Genomic DNA, 16,491 nt, shown 5'->3' on the forward strand with positions numbered 1-16,491 from the left:
GGTTCATTCTATTTTACTGCACGATTCATCTACTATTAAGAATAGATCAATTTTCATCTCATTTTTTCAAATGTCTTTTGGATTACGACAACAATCGAAACAAAATACATTTCAATAACTACCAAAGCAATCTCATATGTACCACTGCTTTGGAGGACTGAAAACGTACAATGTGTTGAATCTCGAACTTAGAAAATTCAGGCAGCCATTGTTTTTTCTGGAACTGTATAACAAATAGATTCAGATGAGACCTCATTTCAACAAAATGTTTAAGTCTTAAATGCCCTAATATTTAAAATACTCCCTTATTCTCTTCAACACATTCAAAATTATTAAGTACAAAATTGAGATAAATTGAATGAAATGTTACTATGTAACTGCAGGTGGGTGACTTACCATCTCCAGTGGACTCCATACGAGATGCAGTATTTATGGTGTCACCAAAAAGGCAATAACGTGGCATTGTAGTACCAACAACACCAGCAACGCAAGGACCTGTGTTGATCCCTATGCGAATCTGTATCTTCTTATCAGGTTGATGAGGAATCACAAAATGATTAACATGATGTAGAAGATCTAGAGACATCGTTGCAATTTCTCCCGAGTGTCGGTTTCCTGTAAATCATCATCATCATCATTATTTCCACTACCAGCACCATCTTCATCACCACAATCATTGTCCTTGTCAACACTCGTCACTTACATAAGCAGCAGCAGTAGCATCATCTCAACTTCACTATCTCACAAAATTCAAAATTCTGCTCTTAAAGCTCTAAATCAACTACATGAATGGAACACATCAAATTTAATGACACTCAATTTAAACAAAGTAACTACCAAATTACTTTCACTTGATAAAAAAGAAAGAGAATTCAATATCCAATACAATGGCCAACAGCTTCCTAGGACTTATGAATTCAAATATCTTGGAATTATTTTCGATAGTAAGTTAACATGGAGCAACCATTTGAAATATATTTCTGAAAAAGCTCGTAAAAGATTCTCCCTTCTAAAAAGACTAGCATGAAAGAAATGGGGATGCTCTAGAAATACTTTGAACACTATATATACAAAATGTTTATACAGCCAGTGCTGACTTATTGTGGAGAAATTTTAATTACTTCACCTTTCATAAACGAAACAGAACATGTTCAAAACCAAGCTCTCAGGCTCATTACTGGTGGAATCAAAACAACTCCAATAGATTCTATGAGATTCCTCACTAATATTAACAGCATCAAAATGACAATAGAAGAAAAAGCACCGATCCAACATGAAAAACTTATCAGATTACCAGGAAACAATTGGCATTCATACAGTCCTCTCTGTAGATTAAAAATTCAAAAAAATTTTCATATCCATGGTTCAAAAATTAAAACAGAAAATCAATATTCCGAATTTAAAAGAAAACTTACAAATTAAACCAAATTCTATAACTCTATTAAATATAGAGTAGGCCTATAATCTAAATTTAACACAAGAAATACGTAAATCAGAAGTAAACACTGAAATAACGAAACAATTGTCTTTAGAGACAATTAATATTAGGTACCCTCCACAAAACTGGCTTCATTTATACACCGACGGATCCTTGATCTCCAGGGAACAAGGTGCAGGTGCAGGTGTTACATGCTGTGTCTTCTCACTTTATAGATCTCTTGGATATGGAACAAGTTTTGATGGAGAAAACATTGCAATAAGTGAAAGTCTCAGAAATCTTCTATGCCACATCAATAAATTTAAGAATGCAGTTATATTGTCAGACTCCAAAGCAGCTATTCTATCAATAGACTCTAGACACACACCTTCATCTCAAACAGCAGAAATAACTAAAATGCTCTCTCAATTAACAACACTCAATAAAAGAATTGTATTCCAATGGATACCATCCCATTGTGGACTCGTGGGAAACGAGAATGTGGATTTTAGCAAAGAAGGGCAGCACTGCTACTTACAGACCTGTTATTAAATTTACGTATTATTGTGTGAAAAGATTTATTAAATCTACATATTTAGACTTCAAGAAATAAAATTTGATAACACAATCTAAAGGGAAAAAATGGAACTCTCTGCATCATAATCCACAGTTAATTCCCGATTTACCACGAAAATCGTCTGTAGCTCCATTTAGATTGGCAACAGGCCATGACTGTTTGGTCAAGCACCTGCATAGAATTGGAATATATCAGTCCCCTAACTGCCCATTGTGCAACTCAAACCAAAAAAATAGATTCGGAACACCTCAAAATCTGTGCTTCAGTGGCTGACCATGATAATATCTTTGAAAAATATTGGAGTGCAAGAGGTCAAATGACTTTATTGTCAAACGCCTGGCATTAGAAAACAACAACTTCATATCTCATTCACTACTACTACTAACTACAGTACAACCCCGTTAATAAGCTCGTCATGGGACCGTAGCTTACAAGTGTAATAACTTAATAATACATATAATAGCCATTGATGCAATAATAAAGGTAATAAATTATGTAAAATGTTACTGAAGCAAGAAAAAACAAGAGTTCATATTATAAAAGAAAAGATGTAAACTGCAATAATTATCAACAAGTATAACAAAATAAATTTGTCAGCATTTTTGCATATGTAATCAGTGGGGTGTGTACCCATTGAGGCAACCCTTGCGTACCCCTATGCATATCACAGACTGAATACCACTGCTCTAGAAGACTAAATTCCACAAACTGCCAATGAAATAGACTAATGGTATTTCAACATTCTACAACATTATTTTTATTTTAAATTACTGGTATTGCTGTTGTTTATTGTTGTTGTTTAGTCAACTGTCCGAAGACAGGTTTGAAACTCATAAGTGACACCAATAAGGTATCACTCATGAGGCAATTAAGCCAGGAGATGATGGAGTAAGGTGGTCAATTCTTTTCCCCTCTGCATTGCTACTGCATTTAATTCTGTATTTATAAATCACATTTGAAATACTCTCTACAATTCACTTGAAACTGTTGGAAATATAACGGAACATGGAACATTTAAGTGGGCACCTATTACAGGAGCAGCCGCTTTATATGAGCTGTAGCTCACTAATTACTTTTATTTAACTCAACACTTTTTCTTTCGAGCTGTGGGCATAAAAACGAAAGGAAATGAATAGCTGAAGCACTCTCTTCTAACTAGTTATGTTGAAACAATGTAAAAATTAATTTACAATAGTTATGTTGAGTTGAGCAGGTCTACGTTGGCTGAACCAATGTATTTTAGTTGCTGAAATGATGCAGGCTGGTAACAGCCAGGCGAAGACACAGCTTCAAAATACTTTGTACGCATGCAAAAGAAACTATGTCATCATGGGCTGCGGCTTGTCACTACAAGAGCTAAGAAGTTTATCGCTCTTCAGTAGGAGATTGAGTTGTGAGGTGAGAGGTGTGAAGTTCACACGCGTCTTTTAAATTTCCTTACATTGTGCTTGTTACAACAGGACGAACATAGTGGAAAGCTGTTAAAAGATACCTTTCTCTGTTAGAACTCTGGACAAAAAAGTAAAAATAAAACAGTTGGGTAGGTCTAGTCCACAGCTTAACTTAACACAAAAAGCTGTTAGGAAAGAAGATGTTAAGAGAATAAAGACCTTTCTTCTATATATCTTTGATTACAGAACTTTTAACACTATATCACTTAGGAATACAATATATGATGATTACTTTCACTGTTAATTTGAACTAAGTTTTTAAATACTAGGGGCCATATTCATAGACATTCTTAGTGCGGGCTTCCGGTGGATGATCAACAACTAACGTTTTTTGTATTCATAAACCAGTGTTAGCAATATGTTAATATATGAATAATGTACAAATAATCAGTCGATAGCTGGGGCTAGTTTACACGCTCGTAGTGCGGGCTAGCAAAATGTCTATGAATAGCACCCTAGTTGACTAGTTTTCGGTTTGGGAGCCATCTTCATAACTCCTGAGATCCTGTGTCTTCCAGTGTCTTCGCCCCTGGTGGGGGCACATTTGTGTTGTGTAGTGTGGAGTCAAATAATGCGTGTGTGTTCTGAAATTCAGTTGTGTGTTGAGGATTTGTTGTGGATGTATTTTTGTGTATCTGTGTATTTCGTATTGTTCTAGTATGTCTAGTTTCTGGTTTTTTTTTGGTTGGCTATGTAGAATTTCCACGTCTGTACCTATGTTCCTGTAGTTGTGGTTGGCGTTTGTCATGTGTTCTGCATATGTGGAAGTATTGTGTAATTTGGTTATGGTTGTGAAGTGTTCTTTGTAACGTGTTTGAAATGATCTGCCTGTCTTTCTGTTGTACAAGTGGTTGCAGCTATTGCATGAAAGTTGCTGGTTTCGCAGCCAAACGCGCTGACCATTACTCCACAGGTGTGGATCACGAAGATCTATTATCATCTGTAACATTTAGTAATATTTTTTTGATGAAAGAGTAATGGAACCTGGTTGAGGTTTTTTCGGGGTTTTCCCTCAAGCCAATATGAGCAAATGCTGGGTAACTTTCGGTGCTGGACCCCGGACTCATTTCACCGGCATTATCACCTTCATCTCATTCAGATGCTAAATAACCTAAGATGTTGAGAAAGCGTCGTAAAATAACCTACTAAAAAAAAAAAAAAAATAGGTCTTCGTAGTTATCTTTCTGAATTTATTCCTAGACTTGTTGAATTAACTGCCCCGTTGAGAAAACTACGGTAATTAAAAAGGACGCTCAATGAAGTTAGGGACGTTCATAAACCGAAACAGACTGTGAGTAGTTCGCCAGTATTAGGACTGTCTGATCCTAATAAATATATCTCGATGTAAGCAGATGCTAGCCCTAATGCTGTGGTGTGTGTTCTCTTACAAGAGAGAAGGCCAATTGCTTATGGATCCAAAAGTTTGACAGTGACAGAAAAGAAATATTCGTCAGTGTTCCTGCAATAACTTCTATGTGGTATATTTATCGATTTTCAGATATTTGGTCTATTAAATAACTTAAATAGTGGTAGAGCAAATAATAAAATCTCCTGTATGTAATTATACTGTATTTCTTTCCTTCGAAAATGTAAGAATTCACAATCTCCTATGTACCACTGTCATAGAATGAATAAATGTGTTTTCTTCCTGCTGAAAAATTTTATATTTTGCACATAGGAGTTATTGCAGGAATGACGATGATATGCACAAATGGAAAAGAACTGTTATCTATATGTTCTGGAGGTAAAAAATTTCACACATATATTTATTGTGTAAAAGTAACTGTTTACACTGATCATAACCACTGTAACAATTTTTAACAAAGAACTGGCCCAGATAACTTTTGAATGTTATGTTTTATTTAACGACGCTCGCAACTGCAGAGGTTATATCAGCGTAGCCAGTGTGCCGGAATTTTGCCTGCAGGAGTTCTTTTAATAATAATAATCCGTGGCGCTACAGCCCGTGGAGGGCCTAGACCGACCAGCCGGCTTCTGGCCTCACGCCCACATACCGAAGCAGAGGTGGACGATCATCCAACCAGAATGGCGGTATCGTGTGGTTAGCACGATGATCCCCCCAGCCGTTATAGCTGACATTCGCAACCGGATTTCGCTACCTATCGTAGCTCCCCAAGTGCATCACGATGCTGGGTGAGCACTGGTCCCATACACTGGCCGAAATTTCATGCGAAAATTTCTTTCCCCATGAGGATTTGAACCAGCGCGCATTCCGTAACGCGAGTCCTAGGCAGAATGCCTCAGACCGCGACGCCACGGGGCAGGACAGGAGTTCTTTTACATGCCAGTAAATCTACTGACATGAGCCTGTTGCATTTAAGCACACTTAAATGCCATCGACCTGGCCCAGGATCGAACCCGCAACTCGGGCATAGGAGGCCAGCACTATACCAACTTCGCCAACCAGGCCGACCCCAGATAACTTCTAGACTTGAAAGATTGCTCCTTGGACTAATTAAATATGATATTGATATTAAGTACGTTGAAGGAAAGAAAAACCTTATTGCAGATCCAATATCTAGACTTTATTTAAGTTCAGAGATGACAGATAATGTGAATGTAGTTTATTCATGAAACATTCATTGGACTTGAGAATTGTTTGCAAGTGACAGATGCAAGACTGAAAAAGATTGTACGTCAGACAGTGTCCTGCTTGTTTCACGTATCAACCAAGCAAACCTAAAGAGACACATATCTCATGAAGTATCTCTGTTGCCATTTAGAAAAATTGTTGAAATATCAGCTAAGCCATATCTGATTGTTATGGATTATTACTCAAGGTGGCTTGAGATTCTTCCACTGAGATCCAAGTTAGCTAAATCAATCAAAGAAATCCTCAAAGTTTTATTTTCAAGATTTAATATTTCCAGAACTATGACACCTGATACTGTTCCCTTTAACAGTGTGGAATTTAAAGATTAAAATTTATAAGCCCTGAACATTCACAATCAAATGGTCTTTCAGAAAAAGGAGTAGGCATTGCTAAAAAGCTGATATCTCTCTCTCTCCCCCTCTCTCCCTCTCCCCCCCTCTCTCTCTCTCTCTCTCTGTGTGTGTGTGTGTGTGTGTTTTTATGTGTGTGTCTAATGCTCTGGATTTAACAATGAAGTCGTCATCATTCTTGCTTCCCAATATTTTGATGGAAGGTCCACAAATGTCCTAAGAGTTTCACAATTAGCCAGGTGCTCCATCTCCATGTCCTCTTCTCTGGTGCACAGTAAGCATTTAGGTGAATTCAGTACTCCAATACGATGGAGGTGTTTACTGAGGCAATCATGACCAGTAATCCATCTAAATATGGCCACGGCAGATTTTCGAGATAGATCAGGAATTAGTTTTGGATGTTTGAATGATTCTTTCCATTTTGAATTTTGATGTTTTGCCTGTTCACTGTTACTTATTCTTTTTATGACTCGTTTTATTGATTCATATGGGAACTTAAAAAATTTGTTTTTAAGTTGATTTTAGTTCCTTTCTTTGCTAACATATCCGCTTTCTCGTTACCACTCAGTCCACAGTGGGCCGGGATCCACTGGAAGACCACTTTTTTATTTATTAACATTTGAATGTGTTTTACCATGCAATGAATTTCTTTTACTTTTTCCATTTTAGGGGATGTAGTTGAGCTGATGGACTGGATTGCAACTTTGGAGTCAGACAGGATGACTATGTTTTTGCACTGGTTTAGCCAAACAAATACATTTTGAAGTGATGTATAAATGGCTTCAACTTCACCATCAAAATTTGTTGTGTACTTGCCAACATTTTTATAAAGAGAAAAGTACTGACAAGTAGCTCCTGCTCCAGCTCCTTCATTTTGATCCATGAGAGATCCATCAGTGTAAATGTACAACCAGTCTTTTTGTGGATATTTTCTATTAATTGTTTGTAGGGCAATGGCTTTTGCTACTTCTGGATTTATATCTTTTTTGTTGAAAACTTCATCAAGATCAAGGCAGCAGTCTACTTTGAAGTTGGTTGTTGAAATTGATCTTTCTTCATCTTAATTGATATACAACAGAAAACTGCGAACTTTGATTCCTGCTACTACATCGTTGTTAAGCCCATGTATTAATGAAGGTGTACCGGTATCTGAGAAGTTAAAATTTAGCAAAGACAGTGGTACCATTATAACAGATGCTCTGTAACTCGGATCCCAATGAAATTGTACATTCAATATGTGTGCATAAAACAAGAACTTGTGAGCAAAGCTGATACTCCTCCAAGTTACTTACTTAAAGGTGAAGAAGGAAGAGTTGTAAAAAGAAGTAGTAGATACATCAAGCCAATACCTTTACAAGACAAAGATAATGGTGAGGGAGGACAACAGTCTCAATTACCTAACTCAAGTATTAACAGCAGACTGAGAAGAGTGACTCATCCACCATAAAGAATTTATGAACCTTATTTCAAGAGAGGGAGATGTAATGAATAACCGGGTTGCTATGTGTGTTTTGTTGAATGTTTGTGGTGTTACGATGTGAAAGAATAAGTTGGACAGAATGAAGCTAATCTTTTAATTCAATTTAACACAATTATAATAGTTTCAACACCTACTTTCATAAAATTGGTACTGGTAAGTATATATCTTTTTAACTGATTTTATTTCATAAACTGTAAAGAAAAACATCACTATGATTGCACAAATGCTGTGCACTTGAAAGTCTCACACATACCCTATAATCTAACATAAATAAACTAAAGTTTCCTTGTATTTTAAAATCCATGCTCACCATTTCTCTGTGGCAGACCTGAAACAACCATATATGCATCTCCAATAGTTTCTACCTTGTATACATCATACTTCTGGATTCGGAAGTCGAACATACGATACAAGGTATTGAGCATAGCAACAATTTCCATTGGAGAACTGATTGCTGATATTTCAGTAAAACCAACAATATCACTGAAGTAAATTGTCACTGATTCAAAACTTTCTGCTGGGACCTGAAAAAGATAATATATAATAAATCAACAAATTTAAACAACCATTAATTATAATCCCATACCATTAGAGACAAATATAAACTGTTGATCCGTTTATACCTGAACCCACACTCTCTGAAGTCGAATTTGCGATAGAAAATCTGATAAAGTACAAGTCTCCAGGTATCGATCAAATTCCAGCAGAGTTAATACAAGAGGGAGAAAGTGCAATACTGGTATCTAGTAAAATTTATAAGTTTGTACTTGCTATTTGGGAAAAGAAAATTGTACCAAAATAATGGAAGGAGTCCATAATTGTACCTATCTTTAAGAAGAGGGACAAGACTAACTGTAGTAACTTTCGAAGAATATCACTTTTGTTGACTTCATACAAAATTTTGTCCAATATTCTTCTGAGAAGATTAACTCCATATGTAGATGAAACTATTGGGGATCATTAGTGTGGTTTCAACCGTAGTAGATCGACTATTGATCAGATTGTTTGTATTCGACAGATATTGGAGAAAAAATGGGAGTATAAGGGTACAGTACATCAGTTATTCATAGATTTCAAAAAGGCATATGACTCTGTTAAGAGGGAAGTTTTATATAATATTCTTATAGAAGTTGGTATTCCGAAGAAACTAGTTAATTAATTAAAATGTGTCTCAGTGAAACGTACAGCAGAGTCCGTATAGGCCAATTTCAGTCGGATGCTTTTCCAATTCACTGCGGGCTAAAGCAAGGAGATGCACTATTATCTTCACCTTTTAACTTCACTCTAGAATATGCCATTAGGAAAGTTCAGGATAACAGAGAGGGTTAGGAAATGAATGGATTACATCAGCTTCTTGTCTATGCGGACGACGTGAATATGTTAGGAGAAAATTCACAAACTATTATGGAAAACACGAAAATTTTACTTGAAGTAAAGTGTTTGGTTTGGAAATAAATCCCGAAAAGACAAAGTATATGATTATGTCTCATGATCAGAACATAGTACGAAATGGAAATATAAAAATGGAAAATTTTTCCTTCAAAGAGGTGGAAAAATTCAAATATCTTGGAGCAACAGTAATAAATATAAATGACACTCGGAAAGAAATTAAACACAGAATATTAGGAAAGGTCTTTTGTACTTTTGTAGGAGTACTGTATTGATGATTTAAAGCACAGATATTATATGTCCATTTCCGGTCAAAATTGAGATATGGTGATACATTGATAATATGAGACTAAATCTGAATTCTGCATAAGTATTGTATTGTGTTGTATGGGACATCATTAATATAACAATTATATTTTGCTACGTTATTTCTATAGATGTATACAACAGGAAATACTTTTTCAAGGCTTTCCGAAAGTTAGAAAAAAGTAGACAATAATTGTGCTTTAAGCTATCGATATATTGTCCATTTACCTGTTTTTGTAGTTTCAATTGTCTGACAACCGGTGGAGGCAGCATCTGAAAGAGGAGTCGATCACTTTTTCTTTTTTCACATTTCAGCTCTGAAGTACGTGTCATAAGTGTTTCTGCAAATGTCTGTAAAAAGTAATAAAGTACAATAAATTCATCCCCATTACAGGTCATGTAGGTCCACAGAGTAGCAGGATATTGAAGCTCCCACCTGTACAGACAACTGGCATAAATGACAATAAGAATGTTAGTCCTACGTGTTCGCCAATACAATGTGACATTTATAATTTATGATGCTTAGTTACAGCTATCTAAATTACTGACAAATTTCTACTATTCAATACGTTTAGCTGAATCTTATAAAAATAGAGATTTTAATTTAGCAAAATTTAAATTATTTATAAATTCATAATCATCTGTGTCAAAACATGGGTATCTCTGAGTCATTCATCATTTTTAGTTGAAATGATACAATTGTGTGTACACGTTTTACATCAATTGAAATAACACTTTAGCAAACCTAATGTAGGCCTACTATAGAGAGCAATAAATATCTTATTTTGAGTCTATCTTTAATATCAATTTTCAATACCAGAAGTTCTCGCACATGAGATGTAACGGAAAGTTTATTGGATTTTCATTTACTCCTCTCGTTGATGAAAAATATAAAAACCTATATATTTCATTATCTTGCTGTGCAGAAAACGTCAGGTGCCACAGTAAATTCCTTATAATGTTACAGGTTATGTGAAATCTAATGGAGTCACAAAATTTATAGTGGAAAGTGCAAAATCTGAAATCAAACACGCTTAACAAAAAATTTCTTTTTGACATGTGGGGAGGAACAAAAACACGTTGCTTATGGAATTAGTCTCCACACAGACATGATACTCCACTTGTCGTGTGTAAATAAAAAAGTTACCTGTTATTTCATTCAAAATTAAAGAAAAGGATGGAAATTTTTAACATTGGTAGAGTAATAGACGTTAATCTGGACAGGAACACATTTACCAGACATGGACTTCATTTAAGGAGCATAATGTATTTACCTGCGTAATAGACGCACTTTTTTTTGTTCGATTTTTATAACAAAAAACTAGGGTGTGTCCTTTACACAAGAAAAAATTTTAGTGAAAAAAAAAAAATGTATTAAAGGTGTGTCAGCTCGAATGCTGAAATAATCGATAGACTATGTAACAATATATGGGCCTTGACTAATTTATATAGTGATTGGGTTGCACTTAAGACATCGGTAGTTAGCAGCAGTTGTATAAACAAATGATAACTTGTAACAATGAATAGAGTGACAATAAGAAAAGACACTTTATTGTTATTGTTAACACTAGACTTAGCTCATTCACTGTCAGGTCCAGCATGACTGCAGATGTCCTAAGAATACTGTGTTATTAATCAAATTCGAAAGTACCTATATTTTGCGCAAGTAAAAAAGGAAGCAATCACGATTGCAGTGATACCATGCACTGTTGTTTAAAAACTTGAATTGAAACATAAGCAGTGCATCCAATCTTACGACTTTCGACATTAATGAGACGATCTTTGTTTAAAATGAGATGCGCCTATTACACGAGCATTTTTTTTAGGTGTGTCCATTATGCAGGTAAATATGGTAATATACCTTCAGAAGTCGAAATAAAAAGTTTTTTAATAGACTTTCCTCAAGATTATGGTGGAAAAACGTTTAAACATCTCTAATACTTTCGAGTTACACATAACTCAAGCTAGGAAGCTGCCTGGAGAGGGGAGGTAGTACAGCGAACGAAGGGGGCCCACCTACACCCCGATACCTATGTATAGTCACATTATCTGCAAAGTTGACCTCTTGACAATGTATTCAAGGTGCATCTTCCCTATAATATATCGAGCAGTATTTTAATACATAATAATGCGTTTAATATTATTGGTGCTGAAGATTTATTTTCTAATTGCAAAGGTATATTCATTAGTATAATATATGATTGATCTAAATGTTCCATCATTCTTCTATTTATATGTGCCCAAAGTGTAGATTATAGTGTTGTCATTAAATTTTAATTTTTCACTGTAAATGGAGGAAAATAGATCACTTATTTATCTGTACAATATGAACAAACAATTAAAGGAAGAGACAATTGAGTTTCTATGTAGTCATTCCAAAGGGATCTCCTTTACTCCCGATAAATCTCCATCTGAATCGCTGCTTACTTCTTTTTCTCCTTCTTCTTCTTATTCTCCAGACTCCTCATCTAAATGAATAATGCAATTGTCCACGACTTCTATTAGAAGAATCTGCTTCACATATTCCTCTTCATATTTCATGGATTTTTCACACTTCTTCTTCCAAGATTCTTCCGTGATTTCATTAATTTTTTTTTCTTGTCAGTGCTATGTCGTCATCCATTTTGAATGTAGTGTTGTTTGCAGCAATCCTAGTTAACGTCATCTTAGAAACTCCTATTGCTGCTGTCACTCTTTCCTGCACCTTCATAATATCAATGAGAAATATCCTGGCTTCCCTTTCTTTTTTCACGAATTCCATCAGATTATATATCATCTCGCGAATTTGACTATGAAGAACTTTGTCTGATAATGTACTACTCATTGTAAACAACAGCCACACATAGACATGTTCTTACACAGAATACAGCCTTCGCAACTTTTATTAGAACTGAGCTGTACCATTCTAGTCTACAGTACACAGCGGTAGGCGGACAGTGGTAGGGCAGATGTGCTCTATGCGCCTGCGTGAATGAGGCAGCTTGCTAGTTTGAGGCATCTGTACTACCTAAAACGTGAGAGTGTGTCAATTGACTTGGCCATTTAAATATGGATAAAACTTCTCATCTTCAGTAAGTTTGTCGCTCATTTCCCGTAACTTATGTTCCTCAAATCCGATTTCCTCTAACTTCAACATTCTTTTAGATAAATTAATGAAACGTCTGCATGCAAATGTATTTTATATTGGAGAATAAACCCTGCTTTTAGCACTGTTTTATCATTTCAAGTTCTTTTTTCATTAGATTCTTTATCTATGTTTTCAAATCACATTATATTAAGGTTTTAACTTATATTACTACATAAAATCTAAGACATTGTATACATGAGGTTATTTATTGAAAAGATCAAAATTGTCTGATGATGCCACAAAACATGGCGAGAACGTTAATACTATAAATATGTCGTCGTTGTCGTCATCATCGTCATCATCATCATCATCATCATCATCATCATCATCATCATCATCATCAGGTTTGGGCCATTTGGTTCTTTCCTTCTCAGAGAAATTGATCTTCCCATCTATTATAAGGTCTACCTATACTCCATTGTCCAACTAGGGTATAATTCAAAAGTAATTTTGGGAACCTGTCTTCATGCATATGTTCAATATGTTCTTTCCAGTCTTCTTTACATTGTAATAATCATCATTGAGGTTAAAAATCTTAAGTTCAGCACGTATGTTTTTAGATCTTTTATGATCTAAGAGAGTAAACCCTGCAACCGATCTTAAAAATCTCATCTCTGCAGCCTCTATCTTCCTTCTGTCTGATTTATTCAAAGTCCAGTTCTTGCTGCCGTATGTGAGTATAGGGACTGACATAACTTTATAAAATTTAAATCGTGCAGACTTCAAAGTTTTACGTCCTAACATCCTTCTTATAGTGCCACACATTCCTTGGAACTTATTCACTTTGTAAGTTATATCGTTTTTCTGGCAGTATGATACATTGCACCCTAGGTAATTGAAGGAGTTAACTTGTTCGATTATTTTGCCTTCTATGACTATTTTAGCTCTTAAATGGTATTTACCTATGAAGGCCATAGTTTTGGTTTTGGCTGATGATATCTTTAAATTATATTCCTTTATTATATTTGTAAGTTAATTTGTTGCTAATTGCAAACCGTCTTCTGAATCATTAAGATCATCAGCAAACAAAATAGTATTACAGTGAAACCTCTCATTTACGGACATCGAAGGGACGTAACAATCTGTCCACATCTGGGAGGTGTCCTTTATTGGGAGGGAGGCTCCCCAATCTAACAGTAAATTTATAATATGCATTATGTATCCCTTCACACTTCAAATGAAATGTATTACTGTAGTTTAATTCCAAATACAGTATACTGTACTACAGTAAATTCTTTGGAAATTTGAACTACACTAAATAAGAATGAAAAAGGAAAATACAGTACTGTACCATGCAATTTTATTCCAGGTCTACAGTTATGCAGTACTGTAACTTACAGTTTTCAACTTAACCCTTACGTTCAGGTGTCATGTCTCTCGAAACAGAACAATTGATTGAAGTGAAGAGAATAATCCTACTAACCTATTATGTGTCGAATACAATTTCACAGTCGCAGAAACCTGAACCCATCAGACAGGTTAAATTTTATGACTTTATTTATCCTCCCGCTTCTAGCTAACAAGGGGTAGTCGGCTGGGCTAGTGGTAGCCTACGAGACCTTTATTGTCTTCTTTCATGTTAAGGAATTTCTGTACAGTTCTCAAAACTAAATTTTCCATTTTTGTAACACATCAGGTCTTGAAATCCAAGTTCTGTCCGCAGTCAGGAGGTAAAGCGAGCTTCAGGACTGTGAAACAGCTGTCCGTGTCCGTGTCTGAGAGTGTCTGTAAACGAGAGTTTAATTTATCATAATTTCTACATTATTTCAGTTGGAACATAAAAATCGTCCATATATGAGGAGTGTCCGTATCTTGGGGGTGTCCATAAGGAGAGGTTTCACTGTATTTAAAATGCGATTATTAATAACAAAATTCTTAAAAGGTATACTTCGCCATTCACGAATGACTGCATCAATATAAATGTTAAAAAGTGTTGGAGATAAAGGACAACCTTGTTTCACTCCCTGATTTACATATATTTCGTTTCCATTTTTTCCAGTTTCCATACTTATGGATGTATTTACATATAACTCTGTACAACTTTAATTATAGCAAAGGTTTCACTTTGTGATATCAGTATAATAAATCATTGACAGAAATTAAATAAGTAATTATTTGAATAATACTTTTTAAACTAAAATATAGCAGGCCTACTAAAAGGGAATGAACAAGAGAGATCGTTCTGAATGTATACAATTTTATGAGGAAATAAGCAGAGTAGACAAAAATAACTCTCGTGACCAGAATATTTTACGAAATAGAAATATAAAAATTGGAAATTTATTCTTTAGAGGTGGAAAAAGTCAAATATCTTGGAGCAACAGTAACAAACATAAATTACACTTGGGAGGAAAATAAATGCAGAATGAATATGGGTAATGCCTGTTGTTATTTGGTTGAGAAGCTTTTGTCGTCCAGTCTGCTCTCAAAAAAGATGAAAGTTAGAATTTATAAAACAGTTATATTACCTGTTATTCTGTATGGTTGTGAAACTTGGACTTTCACTTTGAGATAGGAACAGAGGTTAAGGGTGTTCGAGAATAAGGTGCTTAGGAAAATATTTGGGGCTAAGAGGGATGAAGTTACAGGAGAATGGAGAAAGTTACAAATGCAGAACTGCACGCATTGTATTCTTCACCTGATATAATTAGCAACATTAAAATCCAGGCAGGGCATGTACCACATATGGGCGAATCCAGAAATGCATACAGTGTGATTAGTTGGAAGGCCGGAGGGAAAAAAACCTTTGGGGAGGCCGAGACATAAATGAGAAGATAATATAAAAAAGAATGTGGGATATGAATTATGATTGTAGAGACTGCATTAATCTTACTCAGGATAGGGACTGATGGCGGGCTTATGTGAGGACGGCAATGAACCTCCAGGTTCCTTAAAAGCCATTTGTAAGTAAAAAATAAGGTACAGAGAGTAGCAGAGACAAACAAGGTGTCTCTAACAACAGTGAAGAGGATTTTATCTGAACAAAAATGACATGGAGCTGGAAGAACATCAATGAGTACATCAGGGGAGAAACGTCGATGGCAATAGACTGCTACTAATATTGACAACTTTGGCACATTAGTGATAAGACAAATGATTCTCGAATTCTATCTTTTGCAAACATTTCTCCTACAATTTCTAAGTTATTACCATCTACGCGAAATCACTCATTATTCAATTGGGAGCACGAGTTTGACAAGTATTTTACAAGAGTTGGAGTTCAAGTGTAAGAAGACAGCGAAAAATAGAAGTGTTTTGATTGAGAGACAAAGAATATTATCTCTGTCAGTCATGAAGTTCGGGGAGGAATGCCGACTTGTCATCTTCTAGGGGAAAGTTAACTATACACATAGAAGCCACAATGACAGTGGATAATATGGAGATCATAACATCAACAAATTACAATGAAATCAGTAGTGATGTATAGTGGCAACAATTGCTAACAAAAGCAATAAACGCATAGTCTGTAATGTTGTATCAGATTTGGTGTTCGTGACTTTTTGTCATTATAGGTACATGGCGGGTGGGTTTCGGTTGGGGGCTGCAGCTGGTTGGGAGACAACATACAAGTTGGATAGTGGCTTAATTGTTTAACATTTAAGATTTCAGTGGCCAAAAAACATTTTCGATTCTTGTATGTATGTGGGTCATTTGCATAATTTGTATAAAAATGACGTCCATCAATTCATACCCTTCCTATTATTTCATTTATAATGACAGAGTTTTAAATTCCTAACAGTGAGTAGTTTCAATACTAATGTAGTAAACGTCACAAGAATT

The 16,491-nt window shown here is 35.3% G+C and overlaps 1 protein-coding gene across 11 annotated transcripts in view; it reads right to left on the bottom strand.

Moving 5' to 3' along the window:
* Window positions 1-16,491, bottom strand: part of LOC138698410 (uncharacterized) — a 375,207-nt gene that overhangs the window by 8,518 nt on the left and 350,198 nt on the right. For 10 of the 11 annotated variants that reach the window (XM_069824350.1, XM_069824341.1, XM_069824331.1 and 7 more), the window contains 3 exons: window positions 9,813-9,935; window positions 8,200-8,413; window positions 397-615 (listed from right to left, as the gene is read on the bottom strand). In XM_069824350.1, coding sequence (XP_069680451.1) covers window positions 397-615; window positions 8,200-8,413; window positions 9,813-9,935 — 556 coding nt within the window. The remainder of the gene's footprint in view (window positions 1-396; window positions 616-8,199; window positions 8,414-9,812; window positions 9,936-16,491) is intronic. The other variant, XM_069824370.1, reaches the window with a different exon arrangement.

Source organism: Periplaneta americana, chromosome 1 (assembly GCF_040183065.1).
Source record: "Periplaneta americana isolate PAMFEO1 chromosome 1, P.americana_PAMFEO1_priV1, whole genome shotgun sequence".
In the NCBI taxonomy this organism is placed as follows: domain Eukaryota; kingdom Metazoa; phylum Arthropoda; class Insecta; order Blattodea; family Blattidae; genus Periplaneta; species Periplaneta americana.